This window comes from Oxyura jamaicensis, chromosome 8, assembly GCF_011077185.1.
Source record: "Oxyura jamaicensis isolate SHBP4307 breed ruddy duck chromosome 8, BPBGC_Ojam_1.0, whole genome shotgun sequence".
In the NCBI taxonomy this organism is placed as follows: domain Eukaryota; kingdom Metazoa; phylum Chordata; class Aves; order Anseriformes; family Anatidae; genus Oxyura; species Oxyura jamaicensis.
The window spans coordinates 29,969,762-29,987,595 of record NC_048900.1 but is presented as its reverse complement, the minus strand read 5'-3'; the positions used below and the strand labels follow the sequence as shown (position 1 = coordinate 29,987,595).

At 42.5% G+C, this 17,834-nt stretch overlaps 1 protein-coding gene across 2 annotated transcripts in view; it reads left to right on the top strand.

The window, feature by feature from the left end:
* The window catches only part of JAK1 (Janus kinase 1), a 55,710-nt gene extending 38,601 nt beyond the window's left edge, over positions 1 to 17,109 (top strand). For both annotated transcript variants that reach the window (XM_035333798.1, XM_035333799.1), the window contains 18 exons: positions 248 to 421; positions 1,182 to 1,339; positions 2,021 to 2,144; positions 2,822 to 3,008; positions 4,976 to 5,082; positions 6,338 to 6,484; positions 7,301 to 7,388; positions 7,925 to 8,052; positions 8,555 to 8,690; positions 9,157 to 9,308; positions 10,085 to 10,235; positions 11,208 to 11,302; positions 11,806 to 11,998; positions 12,619 to 12,743; positions 13,464 to 13,636; positions 14,078 to 14,195; positions 14,544 to 14,654; positions 15,367 to 17,109. In XM_035333798.1, the coding sequence (XP_035189689.1) occupies positions 248 to 421; positions 1,182 to 1,339; positions 2,021 to 2,144; positions 2,822 to 3,008; positions 4,976 to 5,082; positions 6,338 to 6,484; positions 7,301 to 7,388; positions 7,925 to 8,052; positions 8,555 to 8,690; positions 9,157 to 9,308; positions 10,085 to 10,235; positions 11,208 to 11,302; positions 11,806 to 11,998; positions 12,619 to 12,743; positions 13,464 to 13,636; positions 14,078 to 14,195; positions 14,544 to 14,654; positions 15,367 to 15,468 (2,469 nt within the window). In that variant the 3' untranslated portion in view covers positions 15,469 to 17,109. The remainder of the gene's footprint in view (positions 1 to 247; positions 422 to 1,181; positions 1,340 to 2,020; positions 2,145 to 2,821; positions 3,009 to 4,975; positions 5,083 to 6,337; positions 6,485 to 7,300; positions 7,389 to 7,924; positions 8,053 to 8,554; positions 8,691 to 9,156; positions 9,309 to 10,084; positions 10,236 to 11,207; positions 11,303 to 11,805; positions 11,999 to 12,618; positions 12,744 to 13,463; positions 13,637 to 14,077; positions 14,196 to 14,543; positions 14,655 to 15,366) is intronic.
* The last annotated feature ends 725 nt before the right edge of the window (positions 17,110 to 17,834 follow it).

Sequence of the window (17,834 nt, the reverse complement as noted above, 5' to 3'; positions counted from 1 at the left end):
AGTTTGCAATAATAATAGTGGTAACTTTTCTTCAACCGGTTTCTTTCATCGTCATGAAAGTTGTCTTGACAGAAGTAAGTCCTGGCAGTACAGGCAGTGATCACAGAATTGATAATTCAGTGCAAAAGGCATCTAGAATTAACTAGATGTAGAAGATTGGTTTGTTGTGAATTTTTGTTTCAGAGTAAAAGCACCGTGCTAAAAAAGAGTTTTTATTAATAAATTTTTATCCCAAATATATTTGCAGTCTGTACAGACAGAAAAGGAGAAGAAGAAAAAATCTGATGGCAAAACCAAAAAGGATGAAGAAAAACACAAAATTCGAGATTTATGGAACAATTTTTCCTATTTCCCTGAAATCACCCACATTGTCATCAAGGAGTCTACTGTGAGCATTAACAAGCAGGATAACAAAAGGATGGTAAGATCCAAATCTGGATAGTGTCCCCTCCTGTGGGTTGTAGTAGTGGCAAAGTATTGTTGGGCAACAGGTGACAACCTCCTTGGGGAACATTTCCTAATGGGACTTCTGAATAGTAGTTAACTATGCTGCCTTCAACAGTCTACAAATGCAGAAGTGCTAATTAGAAGAGCAGCAAGTTGATGAAGACAGTTATTTCTCTGCACTCGTCACTGCATAGCAGTTTATCAGCTCCCCAAGTTCTTTGTGATCTCCTAGCTGTGCTTCTAGCCCGTGGCCTTCCTGCGTACAGCCTGGGACAGCCAAAAGCAGCGTCAAGAAAGAGGAGCTCAGTGAGGGGGAGGGCGGAGGGACCTTGGGAGAGAGGAGGAGGAGAGTCACTAATTTTAGTGTCCTAACTGTTTTTTCTTTCTGTGGGCTGTCAGCTGTTAGAATTTAGAAAGGAGCTACCAAAGCTCCTTGGCTTCAAATCCAACATGCCTGCCCTAGTCCTGAACTTGAGAGGTTTCACAATGACTACTGCAAGAGCTTGCGTTACAGATCTCACCCAGGATTACAGCAGAGTGCAAGTCATGCCAGGGAGTGAGTTTCTAGCCAGTAATAAGTAGGGAGGGTGCAGAATGGTCACTGTTGGCCTCCTTAATATGTGTGGTTTTCTGTCATGTCTTTCTGAACAATTTTTTACTCACTGTGAATAAAATTTTTGAAATATTTTAACAGAACTGTAAGAATTCTTGACTAAAATATCTGTTTGTTTTAGGAATTAAAACTGTCCTCACATGATGAGGCCTTGTCATTTGCATCATTGATAGATGGATACTTCAGGCTTACAGCGGATGCCCACCATTATCTCTGCACAGATGTGGCTCCCCCACTGATCGAGCACAACATAAAAAACGGATGCCACGGGCCCATTTGGTTAGTAAAATGGTTTGATTTGAATTGACCCACTTGAATAACTAGTTCTCTAATTCTTCTGCATATTGAATCTGCTGAGGAAATCTGGCTTTAAAAGGCTTCTGTAATGGCCAGTATTAGTTACCAAAAGGTTGCAGGACAACTTTTCTCATGTAATCAGAAGAAAAAATAATGTCACCAATTCTCTCCTCATCAGCGTAGGAATATTTTGAGACTTATTTCATAATAACTATAATCATCAGTTGAGCAGATGGGAATATTTTAGGTACGCAAAGGTAAACTCTACTCTTATCTATGCTGACCCTGGGAGTCTCTGGATGGATGTACAAAGATTTGCTTTTTATTTTTAATTTGCTGAATGAATTATTTTCCTTTCTGTCCATGTTTCTGGCTTTTCCTTTTGTGCTTAAGAAACTTCCAACTGTGTTGGAAGCAGAATTTCCCCAATAAGCATGCTAAGAGCATAATAAATCTTCCCTTGCTCTTATACAGATAAATGTGAGCATGTGTAATGCACACAATTAAATTATGTTTTAATAATAGTATAAATATTTGTAAGTTACGATGATATGTTTTTGTTCCAAGTTTAGGGTTACTCTCCTGGTTTTTTTATTAATTAATAGTTTTTGGATGCAACTGCTCATTTGATGGTTCTGTTCATTTGCACATTGACTCTTTCAGCACCGAATATGCCATCAACAAACTGCGACAGGAAGGAAATGAAGCAGGAATGTACGTGTTGAGATGGAGCTGCACGAACTTCAACCACATCCTCATGACGGTGACTTGTTTCGAAGGCTCAGAGGTACGTCAGGTGTGGCATTCCCAGTAGTAATCTGGTAATGAGCTAAAGACTAGTGGCTCCCTGTAATCCATGATGTTATATTTAGCTTCTTTAGGGCAGTTCATCTTAGTTTTCTTTGACAGCTGATGCGGCAGGGGGTAGACACTAGTATTCATAGCTTTATTTTCCCCAGACTCTTGTGCTCTCTCTGACAAATATGTTTTATTACATCCAGAACACTGCCGTTCATAGCACTAGAACTGTGCATGAACATGGTTCAAATTAAGCTTATTTAACTCATACGCTGTGAGAGTGACATACAGAACTTGTCACTGCAACTGACCAAATGCTTCTTGAGCACGGAAGAAAATTCCTTCTGAAGAGTCAGGACTTCCGAATACCCTCAGGCTGTGCAGAACACAGAAGCTGTAATTTGGACCTGTTAAAAGTTTGTATCTTTATGTTGCTCTTTTTCCACTCTGTTTTTATGAGCCTTCTTGGGACTGAAGGTTACAGGAATTCCAGGGCCTTCTCCAGCTTTGTTGAAGTTTGATTAGAGGAACCTAGCTAGCATAGGAGCAAGTGTTTAATTGTTCCTAGAAGTAATTCCAAAGGCTTTATGGCTTTATTCACTCCTACAAATGTTCTTTCACTTTAGTGATCAGTATTTTCCTTTCTTTTTTCCCCACTCTCTCCAGATGATAAATAGTTCAATCCAGTACAAGAACTTCCAGATTGAGGTGAAAAAAGGCGGGTACTTCCTACATGGTTCAAACAAATCTTTCGAATCCTTAAAAGAACTGATGGATCATCTTAAAGGACAAATACTTCGGACAGACAACATAAGCTTTACACTGAAGAGGTGCTGCCAACCAAAACCAAGAGGTAGTCTCTGTCCCTTATGAGAAACTACAAACTTTGTTGCTGAAAGCAAACAAGCTTCAGCATTGGAGGCATTTTTAGTCTCCTCTGTTTGTTCTGTATTCGTGTGTCAAGCTCTTCCCTTACTTAAGAAGTTTCTTGCTTCTCTGTGTTTGGGGATCTTGCCAAAAAGCAAAAGCAAATGCTGTGAAAAAGGTTGTAGGGGTTTCCTTTTAGTGTTACAAGCTCAGTACAGGATGCTCAGGGGCTGGTGCTTCTCAAGAGCCTTGCTTGTATGAACTTTTCTAATGACAGTGGTTTGCCTTTTTGCACCTAAACAACTGGCCTCTGCAGTATCGATGGCAGAGGCAGAGCACTAGATTTGTTTAAAAAGAAAATGTCACAGCTGACTCTGAGTCATGGGCTGCGATGTTGTGTCAAAGCAGGGACCATATACGGTTCTTCCTTTTCTCCACTGAGTCACGTACGCCAGGCAGTGCCGCCGTGCATCACGTTATGTTGTTCCGGCAAAGGAGGTCTGCAGCCTGCAGCTTGTTGCGTGGCAACCTTTGGTTTCAAGCTTATTTGCTGTCATGATGTGTTGTTTATTTTATTAATCTTCACAGAGCAGTGGGGAAAGCTTTGTCTGGAGCCGTTATCAAGCCGAGCACCCTTGAAGTCAGTAGATTTGACTGTGAGATCAGATTTTAGATGACAGGGACAACTGTGTTTTTGTTAAACTGTTAATGCCAACACTTATTAAAGCTGCTATAAGCTACAAGTGTCTTGCAGCTGATTTTTTTTTATGAAAGGAAACACACAGTGGCGTGGTTGTGTTGATCAGATAATGGTTTCCTGTTAGAATAAGGGGAATAACTGAGCTGCATTCATTACCTGCTTGTTTAGAAGGTCGTATTCTGTAGCTAGATGCTTCAGTTTTTCAGCACTTCCCAAGGACGTTGTTAATTGTCTGGAGCATGGAGAGATTAAACATTTTGACATTTCAATTAAATTTTGACAGCTGTATTTGGAATAAAATAAGCAAAGCAGATCGAGGAGTTTTCTGCCCTCCTTGGCTTTTGTCATGACAGTTGCATCTCTGAACTTCACTTGGACCCAGTGCATTGTCTTTGCTGTTCCTTATTCTGTTTCTTCCCTGTTTTTTTTTCTTCATTTCCTTTTGAATCTGTCTCATTGGTTATCCACAAAGATGCTTAGGGCCTGAAGAAAGAGAACAGTATTTCCAACAACTGGTCTGTTAACGGATTGTTTTCAGGTGCTAGACTGGTTTGGTCCTGCTGCAGTACCTGTTATGCGCCCAGTACTGGGAGGGCCAGGTGCACACAGACATCTAAAACCATTGTATGGTAATAAATAACGCCAGCTGTCAGATGCAGGAAGACAACATTAACATGTAAGGCTTTTGGATCTAACGACGCCTCTCCCTGACCAGAAACAGGGGGAAGCAGCAGCAGACTTTTCCTTCTGCTTATTTCCCATTCCCTGCTCTCAAGTTTTATGCTTTGAAAACAGACTGTTAGTGTTTCCCAGAGCACAAAAATCTTTCAAGGAGGTAAAGAGAGGAAATGAGACTCTGGCTGTCTCATACCCATTTGGACAGCAGAGAAGGGCCATACCTGTAGGCAGGAAGGAATGGGAGTTACTTCACTTAATCTGCGGCAGAAGTAGTGTTTTTTTGGGCCCTGCATACTTCTCTGTGCAGTAAGTTCCTTATCAGCTGTAACACAGCTGATGTTAGATTGTGTACATAAAATACAAAATACAGCTCTGTTTTGGTGAATTCTCTGTTGAGTGATGAGCAGAAGTTACTTAGCCAGGAATTCAGTTAAAGTTTTATCTTTTCTCCCTTCTCATTCATTTGGGAATTTACTTTGCAGTGAACATACAAAAGTGTTATTGTTTGAGAAAGGTGAATGTATGCAGTTATCTTTGAGAAGTCTTAACAAGTATTTTCTCTCCCTGCCTTCCAGAGATCTCCAACTTGCTAGTCGCAACCAAGAAGGCTCAGGAATGGCAGCCTGTTTATCATCTGGGGCAGCTGAGTTTCCATCGAATCCTCAAAGAAGAAATTACGCAGGTAGGCAGCTGCTGAACACTGTTTGTCTCTTAAAATCCAACGAGCAGGGCAGCCCTCCGTAACCAGTCAGGTAATGGAGAATCACCGCATTATGGCTGGTCCGACAGTTCTTCCATTCCCATTTCTCCTCAATGAAACTTCCTGAATCTTTACTTGTGTTAAAGCCTCTTATTGCAGAATCCAGATCTTTACGTGGCCTTGCATGGAAAAAAAAAGCAAAGCTTGGAAGTAATGCCTTTCACCAGAAATCAAATGAATATTTAAGCAATTTTATAAAGCACGTGAAAAAAGATGCTTGTAAGGTCATTATTAAAAAGTCATGAAAGTCTTAGGACCTGCTGTCACTACCTGAGTTGTTACTAAATGTACCTGTATCTTTTAAAGCCTGGCATGCTAGGGAAATGGGCAACTAGAGGTTTAAGACAATATCCTACAGCAACAAAAAGGTAAAGTATTCAAAAGGTCTGCAGAGTCTTGGCATTCAGAATCTTGTTTTCCAAACTGATTTAGCAGATATGTTCCTAAATCTCGTGACAGTCACTTGCAGTTAGTGGTGCAGGTGACCTGAATAAACTTCAAAAAACATTTGTTTGAGTGCACAGATCACACTGAACATTTCTAAAAGACTTCGTCTCTTAAATCATGCCGTTAGCTTCTTCAGTTAAATAAAGGTTTCTTTTTTTCTTTGTTAAAAACAAAAACAAAACAAAAACCCATGACTGACTGGGGAAGGCAGATATAGTTTGTATGAATTGTTTTTTGATTGGTAATTTGCAATCAGTTTGCAGACTTCCTGCAAAAATACCCCACGACGGAATCCTCTGTTATTTAGGAGGAAATTACATTCCCAAACAAAGCGTTCCATTGAAATATTACTTCCTCAGCTTTTGGAAACACATTACAGATTGCCTCAGTAGCAGCTTATTGTACATAAGAGTTACTATTGATTCATTTGATGTTTAGTCTAATTGCATTAAATCTCACTGAGCCTGTTTGATGTTAGTGGAGATGTAACAGCCCTTTAATATCCAGTGAGTTCACAGGGTAAGTGTTCTCAGAGAGACTACTGAAATGAAGAATAACATGCTGACATTGTTTTTTCCACTCTGTAATAATTTTAAGTCTCTGTGTAGCTAGATCAAGTGGAGGGCTAATTCTGAGAGGCAGAATTGAGTGCAGATTCAACTGTTTGTGTAAACGTATATTTGTTTGCTTCGTGTCCTGGTTTGAAAGTATGTGGTGTGTTGTTTCGTAGGGTGAGCATCTTGGAAGAGGGACAAGAACACAGATCTACTCAGGGATTCTCAACTACAAAGATGATGAGAATGAAGGATATCAAAATGAAAAAGAGATTAAAGTCCTCCTCAAAGTCTTGGACCCCAGCCACAGAGACATTTCTTTGGCAAGTTTTTTTCTCTTACTCTATTGTCCTGCAATGCTGGGCCTCACCACATTGTAACTGTGCAATGCCTGAGAAACTTAGGGTCTGTGTACGTGGTAGGGGAATGCTGAAGATAGCTCTCACCATTCCAGGCAGTTGAATCCATAATTGATCAGCCCTTTGAGAAGGTGAAAAAGTTGATGTCCTTAGGCAGGAAGCAGCACTGGGTTCTGGCTGGAGAACTGCAGTGTTCACTTCCAGCCTGCAGGTGTGCAGACTGTAAGCACAAGCCAAATGGACCCACACCTTGCAGCGGTGTGAAGCGAACAGGCAGACCCATACCCAAGGTCTGAACTGGGTCATCTGAGAGCCAGGGAGTCCAGTGAGGGCACCGCTACCTTCCAGAAGCTACCTCTGCGTTGTGCAGTGGGCTTGGCAGTCTGTTGCCAGCTCTGTCATCAGCGAGGCCACAGGCAAATTATTTGATTTGCATTTTGCTTTGTCATCTACGAAGGGAAGCTAATAATGCATCACAGTGGGGGTGATCAGACCTGGTATCTGCGTGTCTGCAAGAGTGCCAGGGAGAGCACTGGTTGCTTACATGAGCCAGTGAACACCACATCCACAAGAGCCCTCCCCTGCCCCCCTTACAGCAGCAGGATAGCATTTCCCTACTGTTGGTCCTTTTATGACCCTTTTATGTCGATCCCTTTATGCTACTGGAAAACACAGGGATCTTTTGCAGATGTTTGTTGCTGCTGTTTTGTAGTTTAATGGCACGGACAACCGCCACGATGATCAGCAGTGTAACGGCGAATCTGCTTCACTTTCTAACAGGCATTCTTTGAAACAGCGAGCATGATGAGGCAGGTTTCCCACAAGCACATTGTCCTTCTCCATGGAGTCTGTGTCCGGGACGTAGAAGGTGAGTTCAGTTAACATCGCTTTGGACAGATTTTGAAGCAGTTTCGGTAAGGACAGGGCAGCCATTCAGTTCAGAGCTAGCCTTGAGGGAGATGTGGTTGTTTTTTCGGGGCAGACAGAAGTGGAATGGGAACAGCCAAGCAGCTGCCAAGTCCTTTTCACTTAAAAGTTTTCCCTTCCAATGCTGTCTTTGAATGTTACAGGGTGATTCCTTGAGGTCGGAAAGCCAAGTGCTGACAGTAGTGTCAATACCAAGTAGCCTTCCAGCAGCAGGCATTTCCCTGGCAAGGCTCTGCCCCGTGGCCTCGGAAATGCTTTGTTCAAAGTTTTCTGTTCTTTTACTGTGCAAAGCCTCTCTTGGCAGCCTTTTAGTCTGGACTCTTGGAGAACTGAAATAAACTTTAAGCAGGTGGAATAATGGCATCTTCCTAGTAGTTTGCATCGAAGTGGGGGGTGGAAGGGGAAGTTGGAACAGGCCTATCAGATTTCTCCAGACACTGGTCATTGCAATACTGACTTTATGTACCAACTTTGTAGATGTCATGGTTGAAGAGTTTGTTGAATTTGGGCCTCTGGATTTGTTCATGCATCGGAAAAGTGAACTCCTGACAACTCCTTGGAAATTCAAAGTAGCCAAGCAGCTTGCAAGTGCACTAAGCTACCTGGTAAGAAGGCACCTTGAGACAAGCATTGTCTATAGCTTGCTGCAGTCTAGGGCTACGTAGATTTCATGTGCGTTAGTAACTGATGAATTTCCTCTTGCAGGCAGTGGGACTGTGCAATGTATGGGATTTAAAAAACAAAATCATTATATTACTTTAAATAAGCCGAACTCTCTTCATGCTTGTGTTTGCCACCGGTTCCTTGTTTGTACCTGGAAGTCAGTGTTCCATTTCTGCAGCTCTGCTTGTCATGGAACAGGAATCAAATGTTGGTCTTTTTTCTAAAATGTATTATATCTACAAATACAAATGCTTAAGTGTGAACAGCATGTTCCTACTTCTCCTTTCCCTGTTTTTCTCTAGGATAATTTCTTCCAAGCTGCATTTTTGGATTTCAGCTTGGAGTATTCTACAGTGACCCCCCCATGCTGCGGGTGTGTTAGAGCACTTGCTGGGCATTGCTAGCTCACTGCACTCACCGTTTTCTTTTCCTACCTTCCTGCAGGAGGATAAGGACTTGGTACATGGAAATGTGTGTACTAAAAACATCCTGCTGGCAAGAGAAGGAATTGATACCGAATACGGTCCTTTCATAAAGCTGAGTGACCCAGGAATACCGATAACCGTGCTGTCCAGACAAGGTATGGCACAGGAATCAGATTTTTCTCCTCAGCGTGGTGGGGAAGGGAAATAATGAAGTTTATACCAGCTAGAATTGGTTCTCAAATAAAAGTAATCAGCTTTTGTGAAGCTGAAAACCACACTGAACTAAAGGACTGTTGCTGATGGTCAGTGCTTGTTGTATTCATTTCTCATAAAGTGCTGTGAAGGTCCAGTGACCTTCAGAAGGAGTCTCAGTTTCTACAGAAGGAGTTTCTACAGAAGGAGTCTCAGTTTCCAGATGGCTCAAAGCTAGAGCTTCTAAAAGCCACAGAAATGTCTGTATGAGAACAGGGATTTGGGAATTAGGGTTTCCCTGAAACTGGACAAACATTGCAGCTTTAGTTTATTTCAGTTAAGCAGCTGTTAGGCAAGAATAAGTAAGCTGGAAGTCTTAAGCCCTTCGATATTAATTCCAAAATGCTTTGGTTCTGCCTTTTATCTAAGAATGTGTCGAGCGAATCCCCTGGATTGCACCTGAATGTGTTGAAGACTCAAAAAATTTAAGCATTGCAGCGGATAAGTGGAGTTTTGGTACAACACTGTGGGAAATCTGCTATAATGGAGAAATACCACTGAAAGACAAGACGTTAGCAGAGGTAAAACTACGTTAGATTAACTTTCCCTGGACATGCATCCTCTTTGGCACTTCAGTTTCTATACCCAATTTAAGTTGCTTTCTATTTGTACTAAAACCAGCTCAGCTGTACTTGACAAGGGGCAAATGCTGTTTAAATTGCCACAGATGACAGCAGGAATTGTTGTCCTTACTACAGAGATGCTGATTACTGCTTCAACCTGACCTTGTTAGTGATTCTCAAAATGCAGCATGGTAACAACTGAGCAGAGCTGCTGATGCTGTCACACCCGCCCTTTTCTAATCAATATGTCCAGTTGAAAACTTACTCAGGTTCTGCCTAAAAGCACCTAGTTTTCTGTTCTTGTTTGTTCCTTTTGGACATTGGCTCATAACTGGTCTCCTTGGGACTCCATATTGCTTGCTCTGAAAGCTTAAAAAAAATTGTTCTGCTTTAGTGCTGGCAGTTTCTGTTAATTGCTGCCAGAGTCCCTCAGCATCGTTCCATATCAGCCTTTTCTCTCGAAGTTTTGCTGTGTTGGGAAGGTGATGGAGCAGGGCAGCTGCTGCTTGTCTGAAGGAAACGGCAAGTCCTTGAGTCACTGCCTGAGTTGTTTTAACAGGAGGTAGCTGAAAGGAACTGGCTGCCCTGGCTGCAGGTTGCCTCCTGCATGTGGCAGACTGCTGGGTAGTTCTGCTTTTAGCTTTTGCACAAGGCCACCCTCGTCCCATCTGTCCCATCTCGGGGGTCTTTTCCAAATGTAATGATTCTGTGTCTCGGTGACTTGCACCTTACAGAAGGAAAGGTTCTACGAGGGGCATTTTGTGCTGGCAACACCATCATGCAAGGAACTGGCGGACCTGATGAAACAGTGCATGAACTACGATCCCCATCAGAGACCCTTCTTCAGAGCAATCATGAGAGACATCAACAAACTGGAGGAGCAAAGTAAGGCTTGGTTTTGCTTCTTGGCTGAAGGGTTGGATAAAAAAGGCCGGCTTTGGCTAAGTTGGACACCTTACAGCAGCATTATTGCATGGTGACAGTATCATAGAATATCCCGAGTTGGAAGGGGACCCACAAGGATCCTCAAGCCCAACTCGACGATGCAGCTTCATGCCATTCCCTCAGGTCCCGTTGCTAGTCACCAGAGAGAAGAGATCCTGTTACTTGAAATCCTGTTTCTCTACATACCACCGATTCTAAATCCTTTCTTATCTATAAAGCAGCTGCTATAAAATCAGTCAACACGACTTTCATAGATGTTCCATTTTTGTCTATGCAAAAACAGATTTATTTTTAATAAAAGTCTGTTAATATGCAGGTTTTTTTTAAATCTTTGAGCCTTAGAAACCATTTATTGTAATGTGTAGCACTTGTACAAAACAGGCTCCATTCCACAGTGATCTTGCAGGTGGATACTTTGTCAGATCGCTGCTCCTCTGCGGAATAAAATTCCTGCCCTCACAGTCTGTAAACAAAGAAGCTAGGAGGAACGTGTGCTGACTGTGTTCTACGAAACAAGGTGTTTCAGAACTTAGTGGGCATTACAAGTAGGCAGTTGAGCAGCAGCATCTCAGGAGTTAGGAATCTCAGTAACAACGCTACGTGCGGTTGTATTGACAGGAGCGGGTTGTGTCCTTACGACAGTGGACGTGCCCCTTTCTATAGATCAGCACAAATAGGATGAAAGCATTTAATTCGTTCTGAATATGTGGCTCACGTTATGCTGGTGTTTACTGCCACTTGATAGTCTGTATTTTATGCAACAGCTTCAGTTGGTTTTACGGCAATCTTTGAGCTCCGTGAGATTTCCACAGGGCTCGTGTGATTGATTCAGAGCATTGACAACATCTCTGGTTCTGCCAGAAGTCCTTGCAGAAGAACCTGCCTAACCTAGGACGTTTTTTCCACTCCCAGATCCTGATATTGTCTCAGAGAAGAAGCCTGTTACAGAGGTCGACCCCACGCTCTTTGAAAAACGATTCTTGAAGAGAATCCGTGATTTGGGAGAGGTGAGAGGAATGTCAGATTTAGAACCCTGCGTTGGAAACCACAAATACAACTTTTTCTGGCCCACGTTGCCCTTAAGTCCAGTCAGGGCTGAGCATGAAGAGCAGCAGCAAAAATTTTTGCACGAAGTACGGGGGTGGTGGGGACAACGCGAGGAGGAGGCTTTTTGTATGCATTAGGCCTGCTGAGGGGCACGGGCGGCAGGGAATTGTTGGTGAATCCAGCTGCAAGGACATAGGTGTGCTCTGTGTGGAAATTCAGGCAATCTTCTGGGGACAGCCAGCTAGCAGTGATCGTGTTTGCACGTTTGTTACTAAGGGGAATTTCTGGTCTATTGGTCTCTGTGTTTTTAGTGAAATTAGTTTGTGTGTGTGTGTGTACGCAGCTCCGTGTGCTGTCTGTGTCCAGCAGCAAGACGTGAATCATAAATGCCTGAAGCAGTGTCGGTGACGCTACGGTTAGCGAGCACTGTGTTAACTAATGCTGTCTTTTCTTTGACAACTAGGGCCACTTCGGCAAGGTTGAACTGTGCAGATACGATCCAGAAGGCGACAATACAGGGGAACAAGTGGCAGTTAAATCTCTAAAGCCGGAGAGCGGAGGGAATCACATTGCTGACCTCAAGAAGGAAATAGAAATCTTGAGGAATCTTTATCACGAGAACATTGTCAAATATAAGGGAATTTGCACAGAAGACGGTAAATCTTCATGAAGATACTAAATCTATGCACTAAAGTATAAACGTTTCCCTTTTAAAGTTAAGCATTTTAAGAAGTAGAACAGCTTTAGTTCTGTCTTAGGGGTTTAGATCTCTTTCTTCGTGGAAGAAGCAGCAATTTCTCTGAGAGGCAGAAGGAGGCAGAAGTCGTCCTTCTTCCCATTTTTGTGCTTAGCTAACTTTGATGTGACCGAAGTGGCTGGTGATCTCACCAAATGCATTAAAAGGAATGAGCCACCCGGGCAGGGTGGTGGTTTCTGTGTTCCAGGAGAGAGCTGACAGAATCAGCCAGGTCATAACCCCATAAACCGCGGTATCATCAAAGAGAGCTCCATTGCCGAATACTTTGCATTTGCAAAAGTGATTATTTTAAGTTAATATTTAAAAGCTTTAAGAGCTTTATATTCAGTAATTGTGCTGCTGGAACAGATTCTCCTCTGTATTGGTACAATGACTGATGTGGGAGATAGCCCATAGGCTGGTCGTGGTCGTCAGTATTATTCCAGAACAAATATTAGCAGTGCTGGGGGCCTCGTACAGAAGGTGTTAATGACATAAAGGGATGCATGCTTGCAAATTAAACACACGCTCTGTTTTTAGGAGGAAATGGGATTAAACTCATCATGGAATTTCTTCCTTCTGGGAGCTTAAAGGAGTATCTGCCGCGGAACAAGAACAAAATCAGTCTCAAACAACTTCTCAAATACGCAGTTCAGATCTGCAAGGTGAGCATGGCACCAGAGGCTTCCTGCAACTCCTCTGTTTGATTAGTTTAATATCTCATTTAATAGAGTAAGGGAGAAGGGAAGGGGAGGCTTGCTTTATAAACAAAACCATTCTCGTTGCTTTGTCCCCAAGAAGCTGAATCCTAAAGCAGTCTCTCCAGTGTTGCAGATGCTATTGGCACAAAGATCAGCAAGGGAGCAATTATTTGGTTCGCTTGCATAAAAGATTACAATGAGAAGAAGTTGTTCCTACTACAGCATTGGAAGTAATAGGAGGGAGAACAGCATTTAGAAATGGTGTGCAGGTAAGAGGGAAGGAGCGATCTGCAAGTCTTGTGAGGAAGGGAAGCAAGTGCACAGTACCGTGAGACTGCGTGAAGCAACGTGCTTTAAGAGGCTGTGGCTTTGTGCTTAGGGTGGACCAGGCAATTAGAAGCAGCATAAGCACAGGCATCAGTTCTCGCTTGGCTGGAAGTTAAACAGAGTAGAAGCAGAAGCACAACAAACTGCCTCAGCAGGGGGAAATCAAAGGCAGAGTTAGGGGAAGGATGTGGGTCAGAAAAGGACCCTGGGAAGTGCCAACAGGAGAACCTGCCGTTTGAAAACCTGCCTGGAGCATTACCAGGTGAACAAGGGAGCATTTGAGGGGGAAATTGGAAGAAAAACAGTGACATAAATGTTGGAGAAACTAGAGTAAAAGTCTTTCTTCTTCTCTTGTAGGGAATGGACTATTTGGGCTCCTGTCAGTATGTGCATCGTGACCTGGCAGCAAGAAATGTCCTTGTTGAAAGTGAGAACAGAGTGAAGATTGGTGATTTTGGTCTCACCAAAGCAATTGAGACTGATAAGGAGTACTACACTGTCAAAGATGACCTCGACAGCCCTGTTTTTTGGTAAGAAGTTACAATTAATTTTCATTAATCAGACTGTGCAGCAGAATAACCTGTCTGCTCCCAGAGACTTAGGCTTTTAGGCGTCCTGATAATTCTTCCTATTTTGGTAAAGAGGCCTCAATAAAGAGACAGTATCAGAGCAAGAGACACAAGGTAGATTATCCTAGTCTGCTCTTGTGTTATTAATTTCGTCTTGAATGATATATTTTCACATTATTTTGTATTTGTTTTTGGTCTCCTTATTCTCACAGTGATTTGCTGTGTAATGTTTACACCACGTTTACTCAGTCTGTGGCATTCCAAACCCTACGGATGCTTCTGTGTCTAAGGACTCTACAAATGCAGAGCGTGCCTCTTCAGTTTGCTTACTTGAGATGTGTGCACTTGTGAGTAAATCTGTGCAGCTGTGAATAAAATGTAACAGTCACGTTGTGTCCACAGGTATGCTCCAGAATGCTTGCTTCAGAGTAAATTTTACATCGCTTCGGACGTCTGGTCATTTGGGGTGACGCTGTATGAGCTGCTAACCTACTGTGACTCGGAGTCCAGCCCGATGGCGGTAAGTGATTGTGAAAGAAACTGCTGTTAAGGCTGCTTACATCAGTTGTGTGTTCTGTTGTTTTGAAACAAGAAATACGAAGGATTTACCTTCTGAGAACAACCCTCGAGGTTGTCTTTCACTGAGACAGAGGTAAGTTGTGGTGACAGCCTACATGTCCTGGCCAGGAAACTCAATTTACAGATGTCTCTCCCCGTTTTCTAATGTGCGTGTATGGTGCCCGTTATCTGTAGTCACCTACAGTTTCTTTTCATTGTGAGTTTGAAATGCCATCTTGCTGTCCAATTGCAGGAGTCTGGATTTGTGTTGGGTAGGAGGATGCACAGCTGACACTTCCTCTTTTCACAGGAGTTCTTGAAAATGATCGGCCCCACGCAGGGTCAGATGACAGTAGCACGGCTCGTGCGTGTCTTACAAGAAGAAAAGCGTTTGCCACGTCCTCCCAACTGCCCAGAAGAGGTAACACAGCTACACTTTTATAATTTTATAAACTAACACTAGCCCACAATTTTACACATCTATAATCTTCTTCCTTTTTCAGTGAACTAGCAGCAAAAGCACTACACATGTGTTTTGGATGCACTCTCAGTGAGAAGTACTTCAGGTCTATTGGAAAGGGATTTACCAGTTTTTATGCATTATCTTTAAATGTTTTTCAGCACTGACTTTCCCACATTGCAGCATCCCTGCAGAGGGGTTAAGAGCTTGGCTAAAGGACCTGGTTCCAGCCCTGGGCTGGAAGGGCTCCGCACCAGCAGGCCCCAGTTGCCAGCAAGCTCCTGGAGCCTGGACCTGTGTGACATTGAGAGGTGCATCAGGCTGTCAGGCACCATCCCCTAGCTCCAGGTGCTGTTGGTTAACCAGTGCCCTAGCCCCTGACATGCAATTAGTAGCTATTTTGACTAAACAAACACTCCTGAAGCTGTTGCATTGTTTTCACCTGCTTACATTATTACTGTGCCAGTGGTTTGCGCTATCAAACATACACCTTTACGTAGACAAAACCAAAAAAGCCCTGCTTCCAAAAACTTGCCAATTCTGAGCAGAATCCTTGGCAGGTTTCTATCCCGCGTTCTTGACTTCGCAGCAGTAAGAATCAGGTCTATGCTGTTTGTTGCAGATACAAATTGTTTCACTCATCCTTTAAAAATTCTCTCTTTTTTCCTGCTAGGTTGACCAGCTGATGAGGAAATGCTGGATATTCAAGCATGATAAACGGACAACCTTTCACAACCTGATCCAAGGATTTGAAACGATTATGAGCAAAATATAATTAATTTTTTACAATGTCAGTGCTTTAAATGTGTGTCAAAATATAAATGCCCAGACCTTTCATTTTTTAACTACTGTAATTTGTATTCTGACTGTGCTAATGTGTTCAAAGGATTATTTTTCCAACAGGTTTCCTTTTTTTATTTAGTCAACAGTTGGATCAAATTGATTTAAAAGGTATGGCAGAAACAATAGCTTCAACTCCTTTTACGCCGGTTACTGCAACACAGTTTCACCTTTATTTGATTATGGTTTTGCTGCAATTTGAACTGTCCAGATAAACGTGAGCTGAAAGAGCAGTGTCAAAAAAATGCTACAGTTCTCAGTGCACGGATCTCAGTGCAAGCTGTAGCATTTAAAACAAGTCTGTGGTTCGCATTTATTCTGTGAACCTAGTGGACGTAAGAGAACTCACCAATTTTATGGCGTTTTTGAGGAAGCTTTTAGAAAATTTTGGCTGAGGTGCACTTACATTTCAGTAACAAAAAAACAACTTGGGTGCAGAAAATTCAGAGAAAATGGTATCCTAACTCTTCTTAAGCCATTTGCGGTTCTGTGCTCTCAATCATATTTAAAAAAAATGCTTCACCATCATGTTTCAAAAAGGAAAAAAAAAAAAAAAGCATGACTCAGCATGTATAGTTACGTGTTTCATGGAGAAACCCCGTCTCTGGATAAATGCATTTGCTTTGCCTAAGCCGTCTGCCCCCCATTACACATTTCTACCCCCCGAAGCTTCCACCAGTTATGTAGCTATTCAACATGCAAACAAACACGGTGATCTCCAGCTTGTGTTGCAAGTGAGCCGCAGTGCACGGTGTGGGGAAACGTACGCAGGCAAACATACAACTACTTTGGGGATAGAAAAGAAAATTAAGCCATGTACAGATGGGGGGGGGACACTCCCCCAGCAAAGACTAATTTTGTAAAGGAGAGGACTGAACAACAGGAAAACTGTCCCTAGGAGAGGGAAAGAACACCGCAGGCACAAAAAACAGGTGTCTTGTTATCTGTGCCATCAGAGGAGTGCACACCTTTTTTTTTTCGTCAGTTTTGGCCAGCATCTGATTTCATTTTAGCAGTTTTTCAGTAAAGCTGCTCCCTTGATGCAAGGTGATTATGCTTTAAAAATAATAGCGCTGGCCTTGGTTCAATTTGACTTAGTCCTCAGCCATTTGCTCGTGAAGTATTTGGTTGACCAGGAGTGCCAGAGCCCAGCTGGGGCAGGCTGGGACCAGGGAAGTTGGATTGTCAGGACCAGATCCAGCATTTAAACTGTAATTGAGTCAAGTGAAGGAGGGTGGTCTCATTTTGTACATCTGGCAGTCTTTGATGAACAGTAGTTTAACTGGAAACATATTGCTGACCCGTGTCCTAGAACCTGGGCAATACCGTTTTTCCACCACACCTGGGTTTTGAAAGTGCTTTGAGGAAGCAGTTCTGGCAATAAGAGAGGAAGATGTCTTTAACTATCTATCTATCTATATATATATAAAATTGTAATTATGAGCAGCAAGCAGGTCAGATTTATTTTTACAGTATTACCTGTTTTTTCTGTATGTCACGTATGAGCCCGACTTAAATCTGTAAGCACTTTGTTACTCTTTATACAAAGAAATTAATAAAGTTTTTTTTTCCTCCATGTGTTTCTTCTTACATCATCTATTAAAGATTTTTAAAGCGTGTATTCCATAGGAATAGTGCTCAGAACACGTCCTTAGAACAACCTTCCCCTACCTTATATGCTTACTTTACCAGCAGTCCAGCGATGGTTCTGTTCCACAGAATGTCACGTTAAAGGTGTACCAACAGTTTATTTTCATTGAAAAGGGCAACAAGTTGAGCAAGTTCCATATATAAAGAGTTTGAACAAAATATTACAAGTGAACTTATCAGTACGTACAGAATCCCAGAAACACTAAGTCCTGTTGCAGGGCTAGGTGGCTGTCCTAAGCCTTTCCTGCCTGTATGCCCGGTGCAGACTTTCTTATCTAGAGAACATAGGGAGGGAGGAGAGGATTATTTTTTTAAGCCTTGAAAATACGTATCCTGGTCACATCACAAAGCTTGAACTGCCGTTTGAAGACTTTCAATATGGATTTTTTTTTTTCTTTTTAAAGAAAAATGGCTTCAGTACTGTCTACTGAGCTAGAGCAAGAGTAAGAAGGCCTGCTGGTGCCGTCTCAATGGCATCGTTGTGTGAATTAACTCCAAAATCATTTTCAACAGGATTCTAGGGCAGCAAACCCACACTGTCCATCACAGTTGGCTGGCTCCTAATTTGTCCCAAACACCGGTATACAAACAACAACAACAAAAAGCTTTCTAACACTTCAGCTACAAGGATTAACAGCAGGAAAAAAAGCC